The sequence below is a fragment of the Hyaena hyaena genome, unplaced genomic scaffold (assembly GCF_003009895.1).
Source record: "Hyaena hyaena isolate Hyena2069 unplaced genomic scaffold, ASM300989v1 scaffold_634, whole genome shotgun sequence".
NCBI lineage: Eukaryota > Metazoa > Chordata > Mammalia > Carnivora > Hyaenidae > Hyaena > Hyaena hyaena.
The window spans coordinates 636,599-660,791 of record NW_024081267.1 but is presented as its reverse complement, the minus strand read 5'-3'; the positions used below and the strand labels follow the sequence as shown (position 1 = coordinate 660,791).

At 46.2% G+C, this 24,193-nt stretch overlaps 2 protein-coding genes across 8 annotated transcripts in view; one reads left to right on the top strand and one right to left on the bottom strand.

The window, feature by feature from the left end:
- IPPK (inositol-pentakisphosphate 2-kinase) overlaps window positions 1-21,565 on the top strand; it is a 51,512-nt gene extending 29,947 nt beyond the window's left edge. For 4 of the 6 annotated variants that reach the window (XM_039216460.1, XM_039216464.1, XM_039216463.1 and 1 more), the window contains 4 exons: window positions 980-1,130; window positions 1,663-1,765; window positions 18,239-18,318; window positions 20,289-21,565. In XM_039216460.1, the coding sequence (XP_039072391.1) occupies window positions 980-1,130; window positions 1,663-1,765; window positions 18,239-18,318; window positions 20,289-20,514 (560 nt within the window). In that variant the 3' untranslated portion in view covers window positions 20,515-21,565. Of the gene's footprint in view, window positions 1-979; window positions 1,131-1,662; window positions 1,766-2,174; window positions 2,865-3,962; window positions 4,083-18,238; window positions 18,319-20,288 lie in introns of those variants that run through there. The other 2 variants (XR_005525334.1, XM_039216461.1) reach the window with 2 other exon arrangements.
- LOC120219629 (centromere protein P) overlaps window positions 21,348-24,193 on the bottom strand; it is a 235,405-nt gene continuing 232,559 nt past the window's right edge. Inside the window, exons 6-9 of one of the 2 annotated variants that reach the window (XM_039216469.1) lie at window positions 23,722-23,801; window positions 22,866-22,957; window positions 22,396-22,540; window positions 21,348-21,806 (exon numbers count right to left, since the gene is read on the bottom strand). In XM_039216469.1, the coding sequence (XP_039072400.1) occupies window positions 22,410-22,540; window positions 22,866-22,957; window positions 23,722-23,801 (303 nt within the window). In that variant the 3' untranslated portion in view covers window positions 21,348-21,806; window positions 22,396-22,409. The remainder of the gene's footprint in view (window positions 21,807-22,395; window positions 22,541-22,865; window positions 22,958-23,721; window positions 23,802-24,193) is intronic. The other variant, XM_039216470.1, reaches the window with a different exon arrangement.

The following is a 24,193-nucleotide window of genomic DNA, read 5'->3' as shown; positions in this document are numbered from 1 at the left end:
CTTTTTCTTGAAAAAGCGATACCTGATCCTTTCAGAAAATTTTGGTAGAACGATGCCCACACTTGGACTTTTAAGTAGGCAGTGTCTGGAAGGACACACAGACGGATGCTGGCTGCTGAGGCCCCTGGGGCTTCTCTTCCAGATCTTCGCAGACAGGGTCTGACATGAGCATGCCCACGGCACGCATGGTCTTAAGACCAGTCGCGTCCTACGTGCTACTTCGTAATCTGGTATTTCTGCCTGATTTCCAAATGCGTATCAGCACATGTTTTTTTGTTTTTGTATTTTTTAATTTTTATTGACCACGAGGCAGGCGATCCAGTGTTCGCAGAGTCTGTGATTTCACCTGATCCCCCTGCTGGGTCTGTGTGATCTCGTCTCCCGTGGCTGAGGGCGTCCTGCCAGCCGTGGGGGGTCAGAGGTCAGAGTGGTCAGTACCTCACACGGCTTCGGCTCCTCCCGCGAGGACTCAGACCCACCCTGGTGTTTGTTCATGGGACACGGCTGCTCCCTGGAAGGCTGGGAGATGGGGCGGGACCCCGTCTTCTCAGGACTCCTAGCACCTGCTGCACAGCAGGGACCCCAGCCAGCCTCGTGTGGCATGGACCTCGTGCCCGCGCGGCCCATGATGCCTGTCCCTGCTGTGGGGGTCTGTAGTGGCTTTGACCGCCATCCCGTGTGGTCACACACCCGTCAGCCTGGGCTGTGGTTCTGGGCTTCACAGACAAGGCTGTGCAGATTTGGGGACACGGGTGTGGTCACCCTAGAGTCTGTGCGTGGCCGGTCTAGCCCGAGGGCCATCTCTGCACTGAGACCTGGGCTGGGGCGCGGAGCTGGACGCCCGGACAGGGAGAAGCAGGAACGAGGCGTGGGGCCTTGCCCCGTGCCCCAGCAGCTCCGTGGGGCAGGGGGTGGCCCGTGCCCAGGCCGCGTTCCATCCTTGACGGTAAACCTCTTGTTTTCCTGATGTTCTCGGTAGGAAAAAGCGCCCCGGAGTGCTCGGGGTTACCGAAGGGCTGTCTTCTGTACAAAACCCTCCAGGTGCAGATGTTGGACCTGCTGGACATCGAAGGCCTCTACCCTCTGTACCGGCGGGTTGAGCGGTACCTGGAGGAGTTCCCCGAGGAGAGGTGAGGCCCAGGAGGCGGAGCGGGCCCCGGGCGTTCCTGAGGGGAAGATGGGGCTGGGGGGAGGGGGTCAGGCCCCCGCCCAGCCCGGGGTCCGGTTCCTGTCACGGGGGCAGGGCAGGCGCGTCGTCCTGTCCTCAGTCGGCAGAGTCTGCAGGGGGCAGTGCTGCTCCACAGCTGGCCAGCCGCTCCTGCCGCCCGGCCGCCCTCCCTCCACGGGGGTCTCCTGGGTCCACGCCACAGGCTGTGGCTGGACGGTGGTGTTCCCCTGATCTGGACCCCCTACCTCCCCGCCCCCCTCGCCAGTGTCTCTGACAGGATGTCATCTGTCACAGCAGGAGACCACCTCGGCTTCCTGGTTCTGGTCTTGCACGTTCTGTTTAAAACTGATGCTTCAGAACGTTTAGTGTTAGGAAGAGGTGGATCTTCTAGATGTTCTTTAAAGGCAGATGTGTGACTGTTGAACGTTAGCAGTTCCAGAAACCGTTTCCAGGCAACTTTGCCATCCTGTTTTTTTTTGTGCCTTCTCCTTCAGAAAAACATTGCAAATAGACGGGCCTTACGATGAAGCATTTTACCAGAAGCTGCTTGATCTTTCCACTGAGGACGATGGGACAGTGGCCTTTGCACTGACGAAGGTGGGCGGACCCTTCTGGAAACACTGTGCGCTCCTTAGGTTCTTAACACTAGGTGGAGGCTTTCCTAAGACATGTGGTTTTCCATCACCTATCCCTCCCTGGTGGTTAAAGCAGAAAAATTGGGATTTTAAAAAAAGTGGCTGAGTTTCCCCCCAGGTGGCCTGCTGGGGAAGGTGATGACCTGACACCCTAGCTTTCAGGGAGGATTTCTCTTCCTCCCATTGGCTCCAGGCCTCCTGGACCCAGCCCTCCCCTACCCTTGAGGGGGCTGGCTGGGCGTGGGAGGTGTCCCTCCCCAGAACTCAGGCCAAGGGCAGCCAGGGAGGACCTCCGTAGGAGGAGGCCTGGCCCTGCTGGGGGACTCTGAGGCTCACTGAACTTGCATGGAAGAAAGCATGTTTATTTTCAGTGCCCTCTGACTGAAATGCAGGGTCGCCTCCATTATGAATGTGGCAACAACCACTGTCAGGTCAGCAGGACCCCTGACTTTGCCACCAAGAGAAACCACACCTTGTTTCACACGATAGTTGCTGCTGACACCTCACGGTACCTGAGCTTTTGTGGTGGACTGCGTCCTACATTATTTTAAACGATATTCTGAGAGGGATGAGAGGGACCCATAGGCCTCACTGCGCTGTCACGGGTTTTGCTAAATGCTGACGCGGTTGTGAGTGAGGGACACAAGGGAAGCGCAGAGCAGATGACCCTCTCCAAGTGCATGCGGGCAACTGCCCGGGAGCCCTGGGCTCACCTGCTTGGGGCCCCACGAGACTCTGGCTGTTCCCTCTCCTGCAGCGCTTACCGTGTTGAGGAAGGTGATGGAGGCGGTCCCCTCCCGAGCGCAGGGCCGTGGCAGGGAGTTTTCCGAGGCGCCCGGGGCAGAGCTGGGCTTGGGGTGGGGAGACAGCCAAACATGGAGCCTCTGCACCAGAGTAAAGGGACAATCTGCCCTGTGTCGTCTGCAACTTGGGTGCGTTGATTTAGGAAGAAATAACAGTACTGCTTCTCTTTCCAAAAGAAGCGGTATGAAAGACTTCTTTTTTTACACGTTACTATATTTTTCAAAATTGTTACCAAATAAATATGGATTACTTTTCTATTTCGTTTAAAAAAAATTTTTAATGTTTTATTTATTTCTGAGAGCGGGGGGGCAGCGTGAGGAGGGGAAGGGCAGAGACCGAGGGAGACACAGAATCTGAAGCAGGCTCCAGGCTCTGAGTTGTCAGCACAGAGCCCGAAGCGGGGCTCGAACCCACGAACTGTGAGATCATGACCTGAGCCAAAGTTGGGTGCTTAACCAACTGAGCCACCCAGGCGCCCCTCGGTTTTTGACCTCGTATGTAAACGTAATTTTGTGGTGAGAGACCCAGGCAGTCACTACACTGCTGCCAGGATGGCTGAAACAGGTGCCACCCTGGGCCGGTGCTGGGCGCCCCTGTGGAGAGACAGGTCACTCAGCTGTGCCGGGGTGGGTAGGAAGCCACGTGGGGAAACACGGCAGCTTCTCACAAACCAAACTCGCACGGATCCTGCCACCTGGCGTCTCTCCTGGGCCTGTGTCACAGAGAAGGGAATGCTTCTGCTCACAAGCCCTGAGCACTGGACCCAACCCAGGTGTCCACCAGCAGGTGACACGCTGGCAGTGCTGAGCAACACATGACATGGCCAAATCTCTAGGGAGCCATGCGGGTGACAGAACCATTCCCAGAAGGTCACACACTAGGATTGTGTCTAGGACATTGTTTTTTAAAGGTTTTATTTTATCATTACTATTTTTAATTTTTTTAATGTTTACTTATTCTTGAGAGAGACAGAGACAGAGTGCAAGCAGGGGAGAAGCAGAGAGAGACGAAAGCACAGAATCTGAAGCAGGCTCCAAGCTATCAGCATGGAGCCGGATGCGGGCCTCGAACTCATGAATCATGAGACCATGACCTGAACTGAAGTTGGATGCTTAACTGACTGAGTCACCCAGGTGCCTCTTAAAGGCTTTAAGTAATCCCTGTACTCAACATGGGACTTGAGCTTACAACCTGTAGATCAAGAGTTGTGGGCTCTACTGACTGAGCCAGCCGGACGCCCCTCTCTGACATTCCTGAAATGACAAAGAGGAGTGGTGGCCGTGGTTTGGGGAGGAGGTGGAGGGAAGGTGGTTGTGGCTATAAAAGGTCAAATCAAGGCATCCTTGTGGTGACAGGTCTGCTGTGTATCTTACTGTGGTGGTGGATGAACTCGTGTGACCACACTGTACGTGCACACACTGGAATGAAATCGTGGAGTGTATCAGTGTCCCTGTCTTTGCTGGATGCCGTCCTGTGTGAGTTTTGCAAGATGTCATCATTGGGGGAGGCTCAGTGAAGGGTACTCAGGTCTCTGCACTATTTCTTACACGAGCAGGTGAACCTAGAGTCACCTTAAGAACAATCTAATGAGAAGGATGCAGGCAGTGAGTATACTGTACAAATGGGACTGTACTCCTGCCCAAGCGGTAGATATCCATGGTTAGCAGTGTCTTTCCAGAACTTCTCTCTCTCACCGTTTGGGGGGCTGCCCACATTACACACATTGGTTGCCAGCACGCATTTAACAGAACGTGACGTGAGGTCTTGGTTTTGGGATGGAAGGATCTGCCTCTTTTTGCTTTAGGGCATTGGGTTCTGGTAGGTTGGAGTCTGAAGGGGGATGGTTGTGACGGGAAGCGGTGGGGCAAGCTGAGAACATTCTGATCTATAGACAAAATCCCTTCAAGACCTGCTGAGCCTCATGCCTCTGATGACGGTCAGGAAACTGCAGCCGAATCCACAGCGGGGGTCAGCGCGCTGGGTCAAAGGGCCGGACAGACGCTTCAGCTGGTGGCCAGCCTCTGGCCTCTGCTCTGTGTGCTCACCACGCTGTGGAGTTCGGAGGTAGCCCCGGACCAGCCCCAGCAGGTACAGCTGTGTTCCGGGCGGAACAGGCGGGGAGCTGGATTTGGCCCCTGGCCTGCGGTTCGCCGACCTCTGTTTACTTTCGCTTGTCAGTTTTTATGGTCCGTTTTCCGCTCTATTGGTTTGGAAGTTGCACATTCTGTTGCTCTCCTTCTAGTGATGATTTGTACAGTCTAATGTCACTGACTTTGTCACCCGCCCTGCCCCCCACACATACGACACGGGGCACTGGGCTCACTCTACTTCTCACTCCCACCTTTCAGGCAGCTGTTTGGTGATCTCTTTGTCTTGCTCTTCTCTAAAATTGCAGTTTACAGTACTCTTTACCCCTATTTTTGCCTAGTGTTCTTGCATCTTAGATATTTCCTTTTGCCTTTTTTTCCCCTATAATGGGTTTACTGAGATACAACTTACATGTCATACAGCTTACCTGTTTAAAGTAACTCTGTGGTTTCCACTATATGTGCAACTATCCCCAGTCAATTTTAGAACATTTTCATCACCTCAGAAAGAAATCTTCTCTCCTCTCCCCACCCCTCCAGCTTTAAGCAACCACCAAGCTACTTTCCGTCTCTGCGGATGTGCCTACTGCAGAAACAGCATCTACACGGAGTCCTTCAATCCTTGGTCCATGATGACTGGGTTCCTTCACTTGGCATGTTTCCCAGGCTCATCAGCATTGTAGCGTCCATCAATACCACCTGCCGCTTATAGATGCAGAGTACTCCATTCTATAAGCACATTCCGTTTTATCCATTTATTACTGGTGGACATTGAACGGTTTCCACTTTTTGGCTATTATCAATAATGTTGCTATAAACATTTGTGTAAAAATTGTGCAGACATGTTTTGATTTTTCTCAGCTATATACTTAGGAGTGGAATCACTGGGTCAAATAGTCATGTTAATTTTATTGGGATCTGCCAGACTGTTTTCCAGAGTGGCTGTCCTATTTTATATTCCTACTTAAAAAAATTTTTTTTAATGTTTACTTTTGTGAGAGAGAGAGAGAGAGAGAGAGAGAGAGAGGGAATGAACCGGGGCGGGGGGGTTGGGGGAAAGGGAAACAGAATCTGAAGCAGGCTCCAGGCTCCCAGCTGTCAGCACAGATCTCGACATGGGGCTGGAACTGATGAACGACAGAGGGGATTGTGACCTGAGTGGACGTCAGATGATGCTTAACCAACTGAGCCACCCAAGCGCCCCTATACTCCCTCTTAATACTGAGCCACCCAGCCTCCCCAACCTGTCCATATTTCAACACTTGTTATTTGTCCTTTTTAATTTTTTTCATCCTGGTGGGTATGAAGTGGTACCTCGTTGTGATTTTCATTTCCCAGAATAAGAGCATATTTTCATGTGCTTGTTGCCCATTTGTATATCTTTGGAGAAATGTCTACTCAGATCCTTTGCCCACTTTTAAATTAATTTCTCTTGCTGAGCTATAAGAATTCTGCATATTGTGGGTAGTAGGCTCTGATTAGATACAATATGCAAATAGTTTTCTTCCATTCTGTTAGTTTTTCCTGTTTGAAAATGCCCTTTGATGCAAAAATGTTTTTAATTTTGATGAGATATGATTTATTAATTTTTTCTTGTTTTCATGCTTTTGGTGTCATATCTAAGAATCCATTGCTAAATCCAAAGTCATGAATATTTCCCTCTAAGAGTTTTATAGCTTTGTCTCTTAAATTTAGTTCTTTGGTCCATTCTGAGTTCGTTTTTACATATGATGTGAGTAGGGATCCAGCTTCATTCTTTGCATGTGGACGTCTAGTTGTCCCAGCACCATTTGCTGAAAAGACTGTTTTTTCCCCACTGAATGGTCTTGGCATCCCTGTTTAAGTAAACTGACAATAGATGTATGGGTTTATTTCTGGATGCTCATTGTGTTCTTTTTATCTATATATGTTTATACTTATACTGGTACCCTGTCTTGATTACTGTTTTTTTTTAGTAAGTTTTAAAATTGGGAAGTGTAAGTTACCCAACTTTGCTATTCTAAGATTATTTTTGGTATGTGGAGCCCCTTGTGATTCCATATGAATTTTAGAATCAGCTTGCCAATTTCGACAAAGAAAGCCAGCTGGGACTGCTATAGAGATTGTGGTGAATCTGTAGAATTACTTTGGTTAGAATGGCCATCTTTACAGTAGTAAGTCTTATAGTTTGTTAACATGGGGTGCTTTTCAGTTTATTTAGATCTTTGTAGTTTTCAGAACATGCATTTTGTACTTTAAGTTATTCCTGAAAGTTTTATTTTTCTTTGATGCTGTCGATGGCTTTTTTGTTCTGTTTTCTGATTGTTACAAGTGTATAGAATAGCAATTTGTTTTTGTAGATCTTGTAGCTTGCAGCCTCGCTGTAATTCCTTTGTTCTAAAAGATTTGTAGATTAGAATTCTTTCTATGTAAGATTATCTTTTCTCTTTAAAAATGTTTTATTTATTTCTGAGAGAGAGAGAGAGAGGCAGCGTGAGCAGGGGAGGGTCAGAGAGGGAGACACAGAATCAGAAGCAGGTTCCAGGCTCTGAGCTGTCAGCACAGAGCCCGACGCGGGGCTCGAGCCCACGAACTGTGAGATCATGACCTGAGCTGAAGTCGGATGCTTAGCTGACTGAGCCACCCAGGGGTCCCAACATTCTCTTTGAATAGGGAATTTTGCTTCTTTCTTTCCAACTTGGATGCCTTTTGTGTCTTTTTTTGCATAGCTGCCCTAGCTAGAATCTTTAGTACAGTGTGGGACAGATGTTGCAAGAAGAGACATCCCTGATTTGTTCCTGGTCTTGATGGGACAGCGTTCAGTCTTTAATTATTATGTAGGACGTTAGCTATGGGCTTTTCATAGATAATCTTTTAATCAGATTGAAGAAGGTCCCTTCTTTTCCTAATTTGTTGAGTGTTTTTATCAAGAAAGGATGTTGGAGTTTATCAAAGGTCTTTTCTGTAGCAATTGAGGTTATCATGGTTTTTAAAAAATCTGTAGATAAGGTATGTTACATTAATTTGCTTTTGGATATTAAAACCAACCTCACATTCCTGGGATAAATCACACTGGTCATGGCATATGATCCTTTGTATATGTTGCTGGATTCAATTTGCTTAAATTGTTGAAGATTATAGTATCCATATTGATAAGAGAGATTCATAAGAGATTGCAGAATTTGTATTTCTTATGATGTCTGTTTTGGTTTTGGTATCAGGTAATGCTGGCCTCGTCAAGTCAGTTGGGAAGAATTCCAGCTTCTTACTTTTTGGAGGGGTTTTAGAAGGATTGATGTTAATTATTTTTTAAGTAAGTATTTGATAGAATTCAATAGTGAAGACACCTGGGCCTGCACTTTTGTTTGTAATTAGTGTTTTGATGCCCAGTTCAGTCTTTTTTGTAGGTCTGATGATATTCTATGTTTCTTTGAGTCAGTTGTGATAGTTTGTGTCATTTTAGGAGTTTGTCTGTTTCAGCAAAGTTTAATACACTGGCCTACAACTGTTTATAGTTTTCTTCCTCTTTTTCAAATAAATGCTTTATTTTATTATTATGTTTTTTAATGTATTTATTTTGAGAGAGGGAGGGAGAAGGAAGGGAAGAGAGAGAGAGGGAGATTGAGAATCCCAACCAGGCTCCATGTTGCCAGCTCCTAGCCTGACATGGGGCTCGATCCCATGAACTGTTAGATGATGACCTGAGCTGAAATCAAGGGTCAGACAACCAACTGAACCACCACCCAGGTTCCACTCAAGTAAACCCTTTAGAAGTTACAGCAGTGACTGCACACAGCCTGCTTGAGATTCTCCCTCTCTGTTCCTCCCCTACTCACTCTCTCTAAATAAATAAATAAAAACTTAGTAAAAGACTTTTGGAAAATTCTACATCCTGCTTATTTGGATGTTTATATTTCTCCATAGTGTTGAAGGGTAATTTTTTCTAAGTATGAAGAAGGGGTTGACTTTTTCTCCTGGCATTAAACCATTCTGCGTAACATCATCTGTGTGTGTGGCTGCTGTGAGGTCTCCTGTCAGTCTGCCTTTTCTCAGGAGGGGACTTTTCTTCTATGTCTGCTTTTAAGAGCTGTCTGTCTCTCTTGTTATGTGTCATTTTAGTACATTGTGATTAGGTGTGACGTTCTTTATATTTATCCATCCTCATCTATGTATGTTGTGTTTCTTCTGTTTGTGGATTTATATCTTCTATTCTAGAAAATTCTCAGCCATTTTCTCTAAACATATTTTCTGCTCTCCATTATCCTATTCTCTTTTTCTGGGACTCTAATTAGATACAGGTCAAACTTCATTTTTATATCTTCCACGTGTCATAACTGTGCTTTCCTATTTTTCATTTGTCTTTTTGTACTATGTTCTAGGTATTTCTTCAGTTTTTGCCTTCTCATTCATGGATTCTTTCTTAACCTGCATGTAATCTGCTAGTTTATTTGTTTTATGAGTTTTCTGTTTCAGTAGTTATATTTTTAATTTCTCAAAGTTCTGTTTGGTCCATGTATACATCTGCTTGGTAATTTTGATAGTTCCTTATTGCTTGCCCATTTTTATTTATTTATTTATTTATTTATTTATTTATTTTTAAATATATTTTTTTAATGTTTTATTTATTTCTAGGAGACAGAGAGAGAGACAGCGTGAGCAGGGGAGGGTCAGAGAGAGAGGGAGTCACAGACTGAAACAGGCTCCAGGCTCTGAGCTGGCAGTCAGCACAGAGCCCGACGCGGGGCTCGAACCCACGAACTGTGAGATCATGACCTAAGCGAAAGTCGGACGCTTAACCAACTAAGCCACCCAGGCGCCCCTATTGCTTGCCCATTTTTAAGTCCCATCTTTTGGTTCTTCAAACAACTTATGAACAGTTATTTTATATTATATTCTGTATCTGATATCAGATACATAATAAAACCTTAGAGGTAAAAAATCTCTTGTTATTTTGGCTGATTTATCCATGCTTTGTTGTCTGCTTGGGATTTTAACGGTCTGTGATTGGGGGTTCGTGTGTATCTTAATCTGTGGGAATCCTGGACCCAAACAGGGGATGCTTTCCTCCCAAGAAGATACAGATTCTTGGCTCGAGGGAGAAAACTCCGTTTGGACTCTGTACTTTGTGGCTTATTCCTAGAAACAGTACTTTCATTGACATCTGCCTGCAGGGCAGCTCAGCCTTCCTATTTGCTCCTTGCTCAAAACTGTAGTTTTGGCTCTTCTGGGGTTGAGTGGTGAGAAGAGAGGATTGAGTTAGGGATTTCCTTTACCTTCTGCAAGCCCAGCAGTGCACTGAAAGGTATGTTCACGAGGATTTAGTTGTTTTGTAAGAGGGCCCTTGGAAGTCCTCCATACTCCCTGAGAGTGTCAGTTGCTTTAGTATGGCCAAATCATTGTCATTCATTTGGTTTTAATTTGTTACTGTTTTAAAAAAATAATGTTGACATTCCCATTTTTGATAATCTGTAAGACAGGTTATTGGGAGTAAAATTGCTAGACTGATTTTTGATTGAGCTTGTCAGTACTGTCTTGCCAAAAAGATTTTGTCAATTTATGTTCCTCTTTGCAACAGTTGGGGGCCCTTTTCCTCCATGTCTCCCCCAAACACTGTATGTTACCAGTATTTAGAATTTTATTTTTGAAGTTTATTTTGAAAGAGAGAACATGAACACAAGTTGGGGAGGGGAAGGGAGAGAGGGAGAGAAAATCCCAAGTGATTTTCTGCACTGACAGTGCAGAGCCTAATGAAGGTCTCAAACTCAATGAACTGTGACATCATGACCTGAGCCGAAATCAGGAGTCAGATGCTTAACTGACTGAACCACCCAGGTGCCCCTAGAATTTTATAAGCTCTTATTCTCAACCATTTGTATTGAGAAATATAGCACATACAGAAAAGTACAGAGAAAAAATCGTAGAGCCTAACGATTTGTCACAAGGCAAGCTCTCATGGAATTACCAGTTAGGTCTGGATGTAGAACCCTGGGGCCAAGCAGAATCCCTGTTGGTCTCCTGCCAGTTATTTCTCTTTTTCTCCTTAGAATTAACTATTATATTGACTGATATCCCTATAGTTTAGTTTGGTTCACTTTTGAACTTTATATATGGTATTCCATCTTTTTTTAAAAACCTTATATACTGTTTTTAAGATTCATTCTCATTATTACTTGCATTTCCATAACTGAATTGCTTTATAGCAGTCCACTGAATAGATGCATCACAGTTTATCTGTTTTGCTGATGGACATTTGGCTTGTTCCTTGTTTTTGGCTGTTACAAATAAAGCCATTGTAAACATTCTTACTCAGATCCCTCGGTGTACATGCCACACATTTCCTTGGATATATTCCCAGAAGTGGAATTTCTGGGCCAGAGAGATGAGCTAATGTATTAGCTTTAGGAGATCCTGCAAAACAGGTATTTATTTCCATTCCCTACAACTGGCCCAGAGTAGTTCCCATTGCTCATCATCCTCCCTGCCACTTGGTTGTGGGTCTTTTTAATATTAGCCATTCTGGTGACTGTAGTGGTAGCTTACTTTTGTAATGAGAGTAAGCACTTTTTAGTATGTTTATGGCCACTTGTGTTTTTGTTTGTTTGTTTGTTTTTTTTTGTGAAGTCTCCTGCCCAGTTTTTATAACATTGTCTGTCTTTTTCTTACTGATTTGAAGGAGTTCTTTAATCTGTAATCTCGATAGAAGCCCTTGTGAGACAGATGGGCTATTGATTTCTTCCATTCTGTATCTTGATACTTTACTCTCTAAATGGAGTACTTTTAAGATAAGTTCATTATTTTTTAAGGTAGTTTAATTTACATCTTTTTCCTTTTTAAAAAGTTTTTATCCTTTCTCTACTTTTGGGTCCTACAGGCATTTTATAAACTTTATTGTTCTGCCTATCACATTTGGTGGGTATGGCATGAGGTAGTTTTATTTTCACATGGAAGTGTCCCAGAACCACAGGGATTATCTTCATTACTAGAGAGTCAAAACAAGTTTTGATACCCAGTAGAGCAAATCCTTCTACCTTCAAGAATGTCTTTTCCTTCAATAAATGCCTTGGCTCTTCTTGACCTTTGCTTGCGTATATGAATCTTGAATCAACTCATTCAGTTCCATAAAACAACAACAAAGATGTTGGGGTTTTGATTAGTTTGGTATTAAAATGATAAGAATTGACTTGTGTAGGACAGTGAGTCTTCCAAAATGGGCATTTTCTATTTTTTTTGAGGTGTTCTTTAAAATCTGATAAAAATAGGGGCGACTGGGTGGCTCAGTTGATTAGGCGTCCGACTTTGGCTCAGGTCATGATCTCACGGTTTGTGGGTTCGAGCCCCACGTTGGGCTCTGTGCTGACAGCTCAGAGCCTGGAGCTGCTTCGGATTCTGTATCTCCCTCTCTCTCTGACCCTCCCCTGCTCATGCTCTGTCTCTCTCTCAGAAATAATTAAAACATTAAAAAAATCATTTTAGGATTATAAAAACATTTTAGGATTTTCTTCAGAGAGGTCTTATATTTTATTAGATTTATTCTCAGATATTTGATGGTTTTATTATTAAAATTTTTTTAATGTTTGTGTTTTTGAGAGAGAGAAAGAGCATGAATGGGGGAGGGGCAGAGAGAGAGAGAGAGGGAGACACAGAGTCTGAAGCAGGCTCCAGACTCTGAGCTGTCAGAGGCTGACATGGGGGCTCGAACTTATGGACCGCAAAATGATGACCTGAGCCAAAGTCGGACTCTTAACTGACTGAGCCACCCAGGTGCCTCAATTCCCAGATATTTGATGGTTTTATATATAAATGATATCTTATAAAATATTTCAATTTAAATTGTTGTGGATAGATGGGACTGCAGTTGGTTTTTCTGTTTGACCTTTCATCTGTCAACCTTGCTAAACTCACTGATTCTGTTTACTTACAGCTTTTGGATTTTCATTTTTTATGTAATCATATGGTCTATGAATTTGATTTTTTTGCTTCCCAATCTTTTGCCTTTTACTTGTTCTGTTTTGCCTGACTATAGTTAATTTGTGACCATGGGAAGTCTAGTCTCATTCCTAGTCTCAAAAAGAAATCATTTTACCTTTAAGTAAGTTGTTTGTTGTAGGTTGTTGGGAGGCTTTATTTATCTTTTAAATAAATAACTTCGCAAATTCAGTTCCATTCTATTCCTAATTTGTTAAAAGTTTTTATCAGGAGTGGCGCCTGGGTGTGTCAGTTAAGTATCTGACTTCCGCTCAGGTCACGATCTCACGATTTCCCTCCATTGCTCTCTAACTCTCTCTCAAAAATAATAAGCATTAAAAAAGTTTTTATCAGGAGTGGATGTTGAATCTTACCAGTGTTTTTTTCTGTTTCTACTGAGATCATTATAGGACTTTTCTCCTATTTTTTGTTAATGTGTTTAACTGTGTAATTTACGATGATTTATTTTTATATGATACCTGGTTTGCTAATATTTTGTTTAGGGTTTTTTAGTGAAAATTTTTAATGTCTTTGTTAGGTCTTGGTATCTAGGGTTTCCCTGCTTTGTAAAACATTTGAAGAATGTTTGTTCATTTTCTGGTTCTCTGGAAGAGGTGAAGTAAGACTGAGCCCCTAATTATCTTTGCAGATAAATTTTAAATTAGGATCTCGATTTCAGATTATCATCTGCTTTTGTCAGTTTTGGTAACTTATATTTTTCTAGAAATTTGTTTCATATAAACTTTTCAAGTTTTGGGGGCATCTGGGTGGCTCAGTTGCTTAAGCATAGGACTCTTGGTTTTTGGCTTAGGCCATGATCTGACGGTTTGTGACTTTGAGGCCCATGTCCAGCTTCACTTTGACAGTGTGGAGTCTGCTTGGGATTCTCTCTCCCTCTCCTGTCCCTCCCATGCTTGTGTGCATTCTCTCTCTCTTGAAATAAGTAAATAAGCTTTTTGAAAATATGGGAAAATTTCAAGCTTTTTATAATATTCTTTAATCTTTTAAAGAATGCCCTTTTATTCCTGATGTGTGTTGTCTGTTTTTTATTTTAGTCTATCCCATGAAGAGTGTTATTTTTGTTTTATAAAAATTAACTTATGATCCCTTAGTGTCCTGCATGATTTTTTTCTTAATTCAATAATTTCCGGTTTAACTTTCTTTCTTCGGATAATTTGTCCTTTCTTTTTTTTTTTTTTTTTTTTTAATTTTTTTAATGCTTTATTTATTTCTAGGACAGAGAGAGAGAGAGAGAGACAGCGTGAGCAGGGGAGGGTCAGAGAGAGAGGGAGTCACAGACTGAAGCAGGCTCCAGGCTCCGAGCTGGCAGTCAGCACAGAGCCCGACGCGGGGCTCGAACCCACGAACCGCGAGATCATGACCTAAGCGAAAGTCGGACGCTTAACCGACTAAGCCACCCAGGCGCCCCAATTTGTCCTTTCTATAACTTCTGACATGAATGCTTACTTAAGTTTTAGACTTTTTTCCTAAAATATTTATTTAACAATATATTCTCTTGTAAACATGGCTTTATTTTTTAAAAAATTTTTAATGTTTTATTTCTGAGAGAGAGAGAGACAGAGACACAGCATGAGCAAGGGAGGGTCAGAGAGAGAGGGAGACACAGAATCTGAAGCAGCGCCAGGCTCTGAGCTGTCAGCACAGAGCCTGACACAGGGCTCGAACCCACAAACCGTGAGATCATGACCTGAGCCGAAGTCGGATGCTCAACCGACTGAGCCACCCAGGTGCCCCATCATGGCTTTAGCTACATTCCACAAGCTGTATTTTCCATACCATTCAATTAAAATATATGCTGATTACTATTAAGATTTCTCCTTTGACCCATAAAAGTATTTAGAAGGGAATTAATTACCAAACACATGGAGATTCTCATTATCTTTTTTGTACTGAATCCTATCAACATTGCGTTAGGGTCAGAGAACATCGTATATATGGTTCTTTGAAATTTGTTGAGATTGGCTTTTGATCCTTTGAAGTGTATTGTGATTTGCTATTTTATAGATTAATTTATTTGAAAAATGGTTTTGTGTATGTTTGAAGAAATAGTGCCTTCTCAAATTGCTGGTTTCAGTGTTTTATATCTTCCTATCAGGTCAGATTAATCATGTCGTCCAGATATTCCATAACCTTACTTTATGATCTGCTTCTTCCCTAAGAAGGATGTTTTGAAATTTTACATAATAACTATGGATTTTTCTGTTATTTATTTTATGTCTTTGTATTTAACATGTGGTTTGGTTTTCTATACTTACTAAGACATTTTGTGGACTTATACTTGGGTTTAAAACTTTTAATTTTTAACTACCTGTCTTAGATTTATTTTTCTCTTCTCTCAGAATCTTTTGGGTTATTTATTTATTTTTTTTATCATTCAATTTCCTCACTCTGTTAAAAGTTATAGAGTCTTTTGCTTTTCTCTTAGTGGCTATGCTAACCTTTGCAGCAAACAGTTGACTTATGAAAGACTAATGTCTAGTACCTTCACTCTGTTTTTGGACAGCACAAAATTCTTTTTTTTTTATACATAGTTTATTGTCAAATTAGTTTCCACATAACACTCAGTGCTCATCCCCACAAGTGTCCATGCCCATCCCCCCTCCCCCCCACATCCATCAGTCCTCAGTTTTTGTCAGCATTCAAGAGTCTCTCATGGTTTGCCTCTCTCCCTTTCCCCCACCATTTCCCCCTTTCTTCTCCCCCATGGTCCTCCGTTAAGTTCCTCCTAATCCTCCTATACGTGCAAACATATGATATTTGTCCTTCTCTGCCTGACTTATTTCGCTCAGCATAACACCCTCAAGGTCCATCCACGTTGCTACACATGGTCAGATTTCATTCTTTCTCATTGCCATGTATTATTCCATGGTATAGATAAACCACATCTTCTTGATCCATTCATCTGTTGATGGACACTTAGGCTCTTTCCATGTTTTAGCTATTGTGGAGAGTGCCGCCATGAACACTGGGGTACATGCAGCACAAAATTCTTAAGAGTACATTTTCCTCTCTTTCTGACTTACATATTACTGTTTTGTATTCTGTTGTTTTAAACTCCAGGAGACATTATTACCGTTTTATACAGTTAGTGTCCCTTTACCCACAGATGTTTCTCTTGTTCTGCATTCTGCCCTACATCCCTGTGAGCTTTTGTCAGGAAGGATTTTGTTGTTGTCTGAAGAACACCCTTTAATGTTTCCTTTATGTTGGTCTGCTTGTGACTCATTCTTGGTGTTTGGTGATGTGTGTAACTGATTTCGATTTTTTGGGAGTCATTCTTGAGTCTGCGGCTTGATGTCTTTGCTCAGTTTTAGAAAATATTTGTAATCAAAGTCTTCAAATTTGATTTGTGCCCATTTCTTTGTTATTTTCCAGCTGTTTCACTTTCCATGCGTCATTCTAGATATTTTGGGGGGATCTTATAGTTTAGCAAATCTCCTGAGTGTTTTCTAATCTGTTAAAATTATCCGTTGAATTCTTGATATTGAGTCTTATATTTTTTCAGTTCTAGAATTTACATATGGATTACTTTTGTAGTCTCCAGCTCTCAAGTTCTTGACTGTGTCTTTTATTCTTCGAGCAGAGCAGCAGGTCTGTCTGATACTGCCAGTAGTTGGGAGTCTGTGTTGGGACTCTGCTGGCCTGGGTTTTTTAAAATTTTATTTTATTTTTTTTCTTGCTTTTTTATTTATTTCTGAGAGAGAGACAGTGTGAACAGGGGAGGTTCAGAGAGAGAGGGAGACACAGAATCTGAAGCAGGCTCCAGGCTCTGAGCTGTCAGCACAGAGCCCGACACGGGGCTTGAACCCACAAACCATGAGATCATGACCTGAGCCAAAGTTGGACGCTTAACTGACTGAGCCACCCAGGCGCCCCTGGGTAGGTTTTTGTTTTTTTTTTTTTCTTTTGCCAAGTTTTCACTCAGGTCATCTTGAGTTGTTCCTAGATATTTTAACTTGTGTGTCAGTAACCGTATTTGACAATGATTTAGAAATAATGCAAAGTCTATGATAGTGTTCTCTTCCAGGAAGGATCTTGGGTTTGCTTCTGCTGGCGGCCAGGGAAGCCTTAGCAAGTTGGGGTCCTCTGACCCTAGTTTTGTTGACCGAGCTCTTTGAAGCAGGGCTGCAGCTCCTGGAAGGCTGCCAACCTGTGGCTCCCAAGGTATGGCTTTGAGTGCTAACTGAAGAGAGGGTTCGTTATGGTTACTGTCCTCAAAAGAGCCCTGCAGGTTGGTGAAAGTACCTCTTGGCTAGCCCTCCAGAACTGTCCACCCTGTCTCAGGGCAAAAAGGACCCAAATGTCTGTCTCTCCCTGGTTCAGCCACTCTCCCCGCTTCTGTTCACGCTGCATGTCGGCAGACATTTTCACTGTTTTGTCCAGTTTCCTCTGGCTGACCTCCGCAGGCGGGCTGGTCCTGGTTCCACAGTCTGGCATTACTCGAAGTAGAGTCTGGCTCTTCCATTTTATGTCTGATTATATGTGTTTTGTACATCTGACGTGTAAAGAATGTTTGTTATAATTTGCATTTCCTAGATTAGTAGTGAGATTGAGCATCTTTTCCTGTATTTATTGGCTCTTTTCTTTCTTTCCTCTGTTTAGGGTCCTTATCTTTGGGAAGTTTCCTTTTCCGTATGGATCTAGCACTTTATGCTTTGGTGCTGATCATCTGCAATTGCAGCTGGTCTCTTTCACATCGGTGTTAGGACAGTGTCCTGTGGACATGTTTGGGTATTCAAATCTATCAATCTTCTGGCTTGTCTTGTGATGGGGACACAGATATTTTATACATTTAAAAAAATGTTTATCCCTTTAATTCTTTTGGATTGAATTTTTTGTGTATTTTGTGAAATGTCTGATTTCTTAGTCGACTGAGCTGAGTGTAGAAGAGGTTTTGCAAGCCTAGAAAGAGCTACCAGCAGGCCTGAAGTGTGCTGGGAACCGATGTTTTCCTTGTAGTGGAGGGAAGGGCTACAGGGGAGGCCAGCCTGTCCTCTGTCAGTGCATGATGTTGAGGTCAGTGACAACCTGTAAGGACCACTTCCTTTTTTGTAACTAGTTTACTTTTGTAACAGTGAGAGCTACTCAATCTAAGAAATTCAAATGATACTGTGAGACTTCAAAGAAGAAAGGGGGCAAATGCCCAGATTCTACACAGGCTCTTTTCAGAGCCTCCCTGTGTGTCTGACATGCACTTGGCCACACGGGACCTCATGCCTTGGGTCCCGCAGAGCACACTGTGTTAAGCTGGTGGCCCAGGTGGACATGATTGCGGGCGGCTGGGGGCACGTGTTCAAACCCGATGTTTAGAGCCACGATGCCGTTGTGGGGCAGTTTCCTCGTCCACAAGCTGGGACACTCGCATGCCTGCTGTGGGTTCACTCACACAGCCAGCAGCCCTCTATCCATAGCGTCATTCACAGCGGACGTCTACGAAGTGGTGCTCACTCAGCACCATCAGTGTGGCCAACACTCGTGCTGCCAAGGTGGGGTCCACGTACCGCCTGCAGAGAGGTGGGGGCAGTCAGGGCGGGCTGAGGACCCCCGCGGGCCTGGAGCTGACCTCTCCGTCCCCGCAGGTGCAGCAGTACCGGGTGGCCATGACCGCGAAGGACTGCTCTGTCATGATCGCGCTCTCCCCCTGTCTGCAGGATGCCAGGTGAGCTGCCTGCTGCGTGTCCCGTGTGTGTGGTGTCCTGCAGGTAGAGGGTCCTGGCAGGGCCACGTTTGCTGACACACTCCTCTCTGAGGCCTGGTCGGCACCGTAGTAACTTACCACGGCTCGCGGACTCCTGCCTGTGCTCTGTAAGCTTGGGGCCCAGCTGGAATGACACTTAGGGAGAGAAACTTAAAAACTGTCTTATTAAAGATCACTGTGATATTCCAAGAAAATACTCCAAGGATTTAGAAGCAGCTTGGATCCTGTGGTACACATTCCTTTCTCTTAAAAGCCCACCAAGGCTTGGAGACCTGAGAAGCCACAGGTCTCCCCGGGTCTCGTTCCTCCACCCCAACCAGGTCTTCGTGTGCTGGCCCTTTGCAGGCTTGTAAGACAGCATGTCCCTGGACATGAGTGTCTGGCACACTCCCCTGCCTTTTTTTTAGGAATTCAGGATGAACCTCATAATCTTCTCTTGCTAATTAGACGGCATCTTCAGCATTGATCCTCAGACGCCAAACTCCACGTGGACACTGCGTTTGTGGAATGTGTTCCTGGGTCAAGATGACCTTATCGTTGGCTGCCAGCCACTCATTTTTTTGGCACTGTTGAACTAAACGTTCCCAGGGCTGCTGCTCCTTGGCAGGCACAGAACTGATCGGAAACATGGAGGGACGGTTTAGGCATAACTGAAAAACAACAAGGCTGTTCTGTTTGGTAGAGAACCCCCGTGACCCCTGGAGGAAGGGACCGCAGTGCCCATTCACTGGATTAAGTTGGTGTCGTTAGAGGACAGAACCGTGTGGATGTCACTCACTGCTCTTCCGGAATGTGCAGGGCGGCTGGGCCGCCCGGCCCGGGCCCTGGTGCGCTCCGCCAGCTGCCTGATGGACACAGCTGGGGCGTGGCACACTTTCCCGGGAGCCCTGTGGTGCGGCGCAGAAGCCTTTTGGTTTTGGGGCTGCACCCGGGGCTCATGGGAGCGTGCGGCAGACACACAGTCAGACTTGGTGCAGGAGCTGCCTCTGGCCGTGCGCCCAGCAGCCGGTGCGCAGAGCTGCCTGTCTTCATGCGCGTCACCTTGTCTATCGGGTGCCATTTTGGCTGTGAGCGACCTGCTGGAGGCTGGAGATGTGCTGTCCCAGCCCTGCTGCCTAGAACTCGGACCTCGGAAGCAAGACCTTGACTGCCCATTGGGAGGGGGTAGCTGAGGCCCCGGCATATGAGCCAGAGAGTCGTTTTCTCTGAAAGAGTATTTTGGGACAGGAATTGAGTCTTGGCCTTGATTCGTTTCATCAGATCGGGAGTGTGTTCATCAGTTTTCCCCTTGGCCAGGACTTAGTGAAACTTGTGTTGTTTGTGATGACTTCTAAATCTAGGAGAGTAGTTAAGTGTTGGGGAACTAGGACTCCTGAGTAGTTTTATTGGGCTAAACTGACTCGTAGAATACATTTAACCAGTCATTTGGAGGCAAGACAGTACCAAGCACTCTGAAAGCTGAGTGGGATGGACAAACAGCAATCTTAGTACAAAGTTCAGAATTAGCTTCAAAGTGTTTTTTTTTTTTTTTTTTTTAAGTTTATTTAAGACAAAGCATGTGCGAGTGGCGGGGAGCAGAGAGAGGGAGACAGAATCTGAAGCAGGGTCCACACTGTCAGTGCACAGCCTGACACGGGGCTCAAACCCACGAACTGAGAGTTCATGACCTGAGATGTATGAAGGGAAGTCAGCCCTCAGCATCTTCTCTGGTTGAGGAAAGGCAAGGCCTCCTTTTTGCTTTCCTTTGGGTTCGTAACACCTCGCTCCTTGTAACGTTCCCTTTCCAGCTTTCGGTTCCACCACCAGGGTTTGGGGAACACCCGTCTGTGGGCATAGACGGAGTGCTGGGAGACGCCCGGAGCCGGGTGTGCGCTGTGAACAGCGTGCGGATTTAGGGTTCGTGTGTCTTGAAGCTGCTCTTTCACTTCCAGCTCGGATCAGAGGCCTGTCGTTGCTTCGTCGCGATCCAGGTTTGCCTTCTCTGTGTCTGTGCTGGACCTCGACCTCAAGCCCTACGAGAGCATTCCGCACCAGTATAAACTGGATGGGAAGATTGTTAACTACTATTCAAAGACTGTACATGCCAAAGACACGGCTGTGATGTCCACCAGGTTCAAGGAGAGTGAGGACTGCACGTTAGTTTTGCATAAGGTCTAACCTCCTCCTGTGGTGTCCCTGAAACTTGAACACAGAATGTGAAGGTCGAATGGTAGAGCTACTTTCTGTTGTGTTGGGTGACTTTTGGCTGTGAATGTTTTCGCTTTTTAACCCCTGTTCAGGTGGGGACTGCGTTTGGGTGACCTGGAAGGCACGATCACCACACACGCGGCCCAGGAGAAGGCGTGTCGGACGTGTGTGCTGTGTCCCCCCAACTTCCACCTGGGGCTTGCGTCTAATCTCTGACATAAGAGCCTCAAGACCCAAGGTTTGGATCTCCTACCACCAGACTCTAACATAGAAAACTTGAAATGTCGCATACGTCTTACAGTTTGGACTTGAAAGAAAACATGGATACTACTGGAACTTTCCCAGCTGAGTTCTGTGGTCCCTTCTGTGCGGGCTGCCAGGTAGCACAGGCTTCGTGGGCTCTCTGCTACAGAATGAGGGTTGGCTGGCGCGGACGTGGGTCCTGGGCTGTGTGGACTTGAGGTCTCTGTGGAGGACACCGCTCTGCACAGGGTCAGCAGGGAGCGCGGGACTCAGGTCAGGGGGTGGACACCACTCAAACGAGCGCTGACCTCCTTTTTAGCTAAATGATCTGATCTGAACTTTAGGGGACACCAGGCATTCCTTCCCGTGGGCAGATGTTGCTGTGGTGCTGGGAGCAGAGCCGCTGCCCGGGGCGGGTGTCCAGGTGGCCGTGCGCCACACGTGCTGGGTGTTCGGGGCCCTTGCTCTCGCAGGACGGGCCCCTCCTGGCTGGCACCAAGAGGTTCTTATCAGGGTCGCCCCCTGCAGGTGTGCCCGGCTGCTATGAAAACTGTCAGGAATCTTGGCTTCAGTTTTTTTTCTCCGGTAGGTTGTACAGATCGGTTATTTATATCACTGTTTTGAGGGACTAATGAAGGCTTAATGTAACATAAGATTATAATAGCGAAAACCATGGAATTGTATGAAAATGCTATGTGGAAAATAAGAATATTTTGCTGACTGTAAACTTTTGTGGGGAATTTTGTGATAACTTGAGAATTACAGTTGTTTGAATCAAGCCAGCTCTTCTAGAATTTACTCAGCTTTGTCTAAACACTTCCTCCACACTCAAAAAGGCACTCAAGTAACATGTGTCTCACTCTCGTGAGCATGTTGCGGGGGCAGGGGTTGTGTGGATGGAAGCATCTGTGTAGTGGTGGTCTGGCCCGAGGTCTCATCGCGGTGTGCGGAGGACCCCGGCTCTGCGAGTAGGCTGGGCAGCCTCCAGGGCCCATCCTGGCCGAAAGGGCCACCATCTGCTGTGGAGAAAGAGACCGGTGAGGCCTTGCCAGGTGGTGTCCTCCTCACCCTCCATTGTGGCCCCTTCCCTGACTGTGGCTTTAAGCAGGGTGTCCAGCGATTCTAACATCGTAAATAGCCCTGGGACCCGGGGTGTGGAGTCCTCCTGTGTGGAGCCCCGTGTGCAGGGACAGGGCGCTGTATCACTACATTTTGGAAGCTGACTGCTTGTGTGTGTTAGTGCTGCTCTCCGGGTAGGGAGGCGGGGGGGGGGGGGGGGGCAGTGCATCGCCCTGAGTGTCAGGTGGGGCCCTCCGGTGGCAGGGGTTGGGCTGGCCTCCAGGACGCCTCCACCCTCAGACTTGGTGAGAGGCAGGACCAGACGCTCTCTGAATTCAAAGATGGACACTCACTCCTGCACTGACTCAAAACTTAGTACGCTGTATGTGCTGCCTGTTTGGCATCTTGTATTCAAACAGCTGTGTTTATTTCCCCCATCCTGACGGCTTATATATGATGTGCTGTAACTGCACAGCCCACGTGTCCTAAAGGCGTGGCTTCTAAGTGGGAAACAGCAGCCGGTTGTTTTGAATAAAATCACACACCTACCTGTTTGCCAGGAACTAGTGGTCTTCCTCCACGCAGAGCGACTTGATCAGACTTTCTAGAGCGGCTTCGATGCCTAGCACGCCCAGCAGGGCCCGGAAGCTGCGAGGAGCTGTTTCTAGGAGTCGGGTCTTGTCCAGCTCCAGGGCTGAGGAGACAACAGGCTGGCTGAGTGGCTTCATTACAACGTACCCGCCTTCCCGACTGGGGGCACTGCAAGGGGCGATGACGGTCATGACCGTGTATAAGGCACCGACCTGCACAGCACAGGTGGGGACGGAATAGGGGGCCTTGGGGTGACAGTCCCCCTTCGCCTGTGCTTGAGTGATTACTGATGAAAATATTTTTTGAACTGATACAAAAAGCACATTGATGAGATTTCCAACTTTTGATTCTTGCAATGCAAAGCCAGAGGACCTAAGTAGGTGTCTGTTGGGCACAGCAGGTCACCAGAACACCACACGGGCCCCTACCTCGCTGCGGCACTTTGGTGAGAAGATCCAGCTTCGGCAAAACCTTTCCTTCTTCATCTATTTGTATCCTCCAAACGATTACGAGCTCAAACCTGAAAGAGGTAAAATCTGTCACCAAGTGTTTTCTGAAATCTGGTGGGAAGTGTGAACTGCATACGGCGCCTGCCACCCTCCCCTAAGAGGTGATCCTGGACACGTCTGCCCAGACACACCAGGTCTGATCAGGGAAGCGTGGCTGACCTCATTCACGGAGAGGAGGAGTACCCCAGACCCAACAAGATGCTGTTTTGTACCCATGACGTGGTGGTGTGACCGTGTGAGGGACACGTAGGCATCCACCAGGAACTTAAAACCTACCTGTGCGGAACGCGAATGGATAAAGTACTTTGAAACGTGTCAGCAGTGACAGAAAGCCGACTCTACCCTAAGACCCGGGCATTTCACTTCCAGGTACAGAAGCCTGTGTACTCGAGCGTCTGGGGACACGGAAGGAGTGTCAGGCAGAGTGGAAATGGATGGATCACCCAAATGTGCACGACCCGAGGAAAGCAGAAATACAGTGGTCACCTAAGGGAACAGAACCACTAAAAAGGAATGAATAGCTACACGCATCACCAGAAGCTAATTTTGGAAAGGACAGTGAGTGGCAAAGGCAAGTCGGAGAAGCCTACGTAATTACGACACCGTTTTAAGCTTGACAACAAAACCTCTACGGGCGCTCCTACACAGGCCGTGAGGGCACGTCGTGTATGGGGGCTTCCCGCGTGCACACATAGGACCCTCCACCCAGCACCTCTGGCCTCCCCTGCTGGTGCCGAGTGCTGGAGAAGCTGGGCCCTAGGGTGTCTGCCCTCACCCTGGCTCGTGGAGGCTCCGGACTGCCATGCAGCTGGAGGTGGCCCCCTCCGGGAGGCGTACAGCTTCTGGGTACTTCTCCTGCAGGAGAGCAAGTGGTGAGAGAAGTCAGGTGATTGAACAGGAGCCCTTGCGAAAGTCTGTAAAGTTGCAGATGGGCCATTACTAGTCCAGCTGTGACCTCACAGTGCCCTGGCCAAGACCTGGGGGCCAGAGGAGTCCACAAAAATGTGCAGCCCTGCTTTAGACATGCGTCAGGTTGCAGACGGCTATGTAGTCCCTGTGCAGAACAGGAGCCCATGGCAGCTCTGGAACAGAGCACGTCTGAGGAAGGACCAGGTGAGAATGACCAGACGGAGCCGTCACGTGCATGATCCAGACTGCCACGCTGCACACTTTGATGTCAAGGACCCTAGGTTCCTCACTGTTGTGCTGACCGGTTCCTGGCTGCCTGAGGGGGCATGTGCACCAGA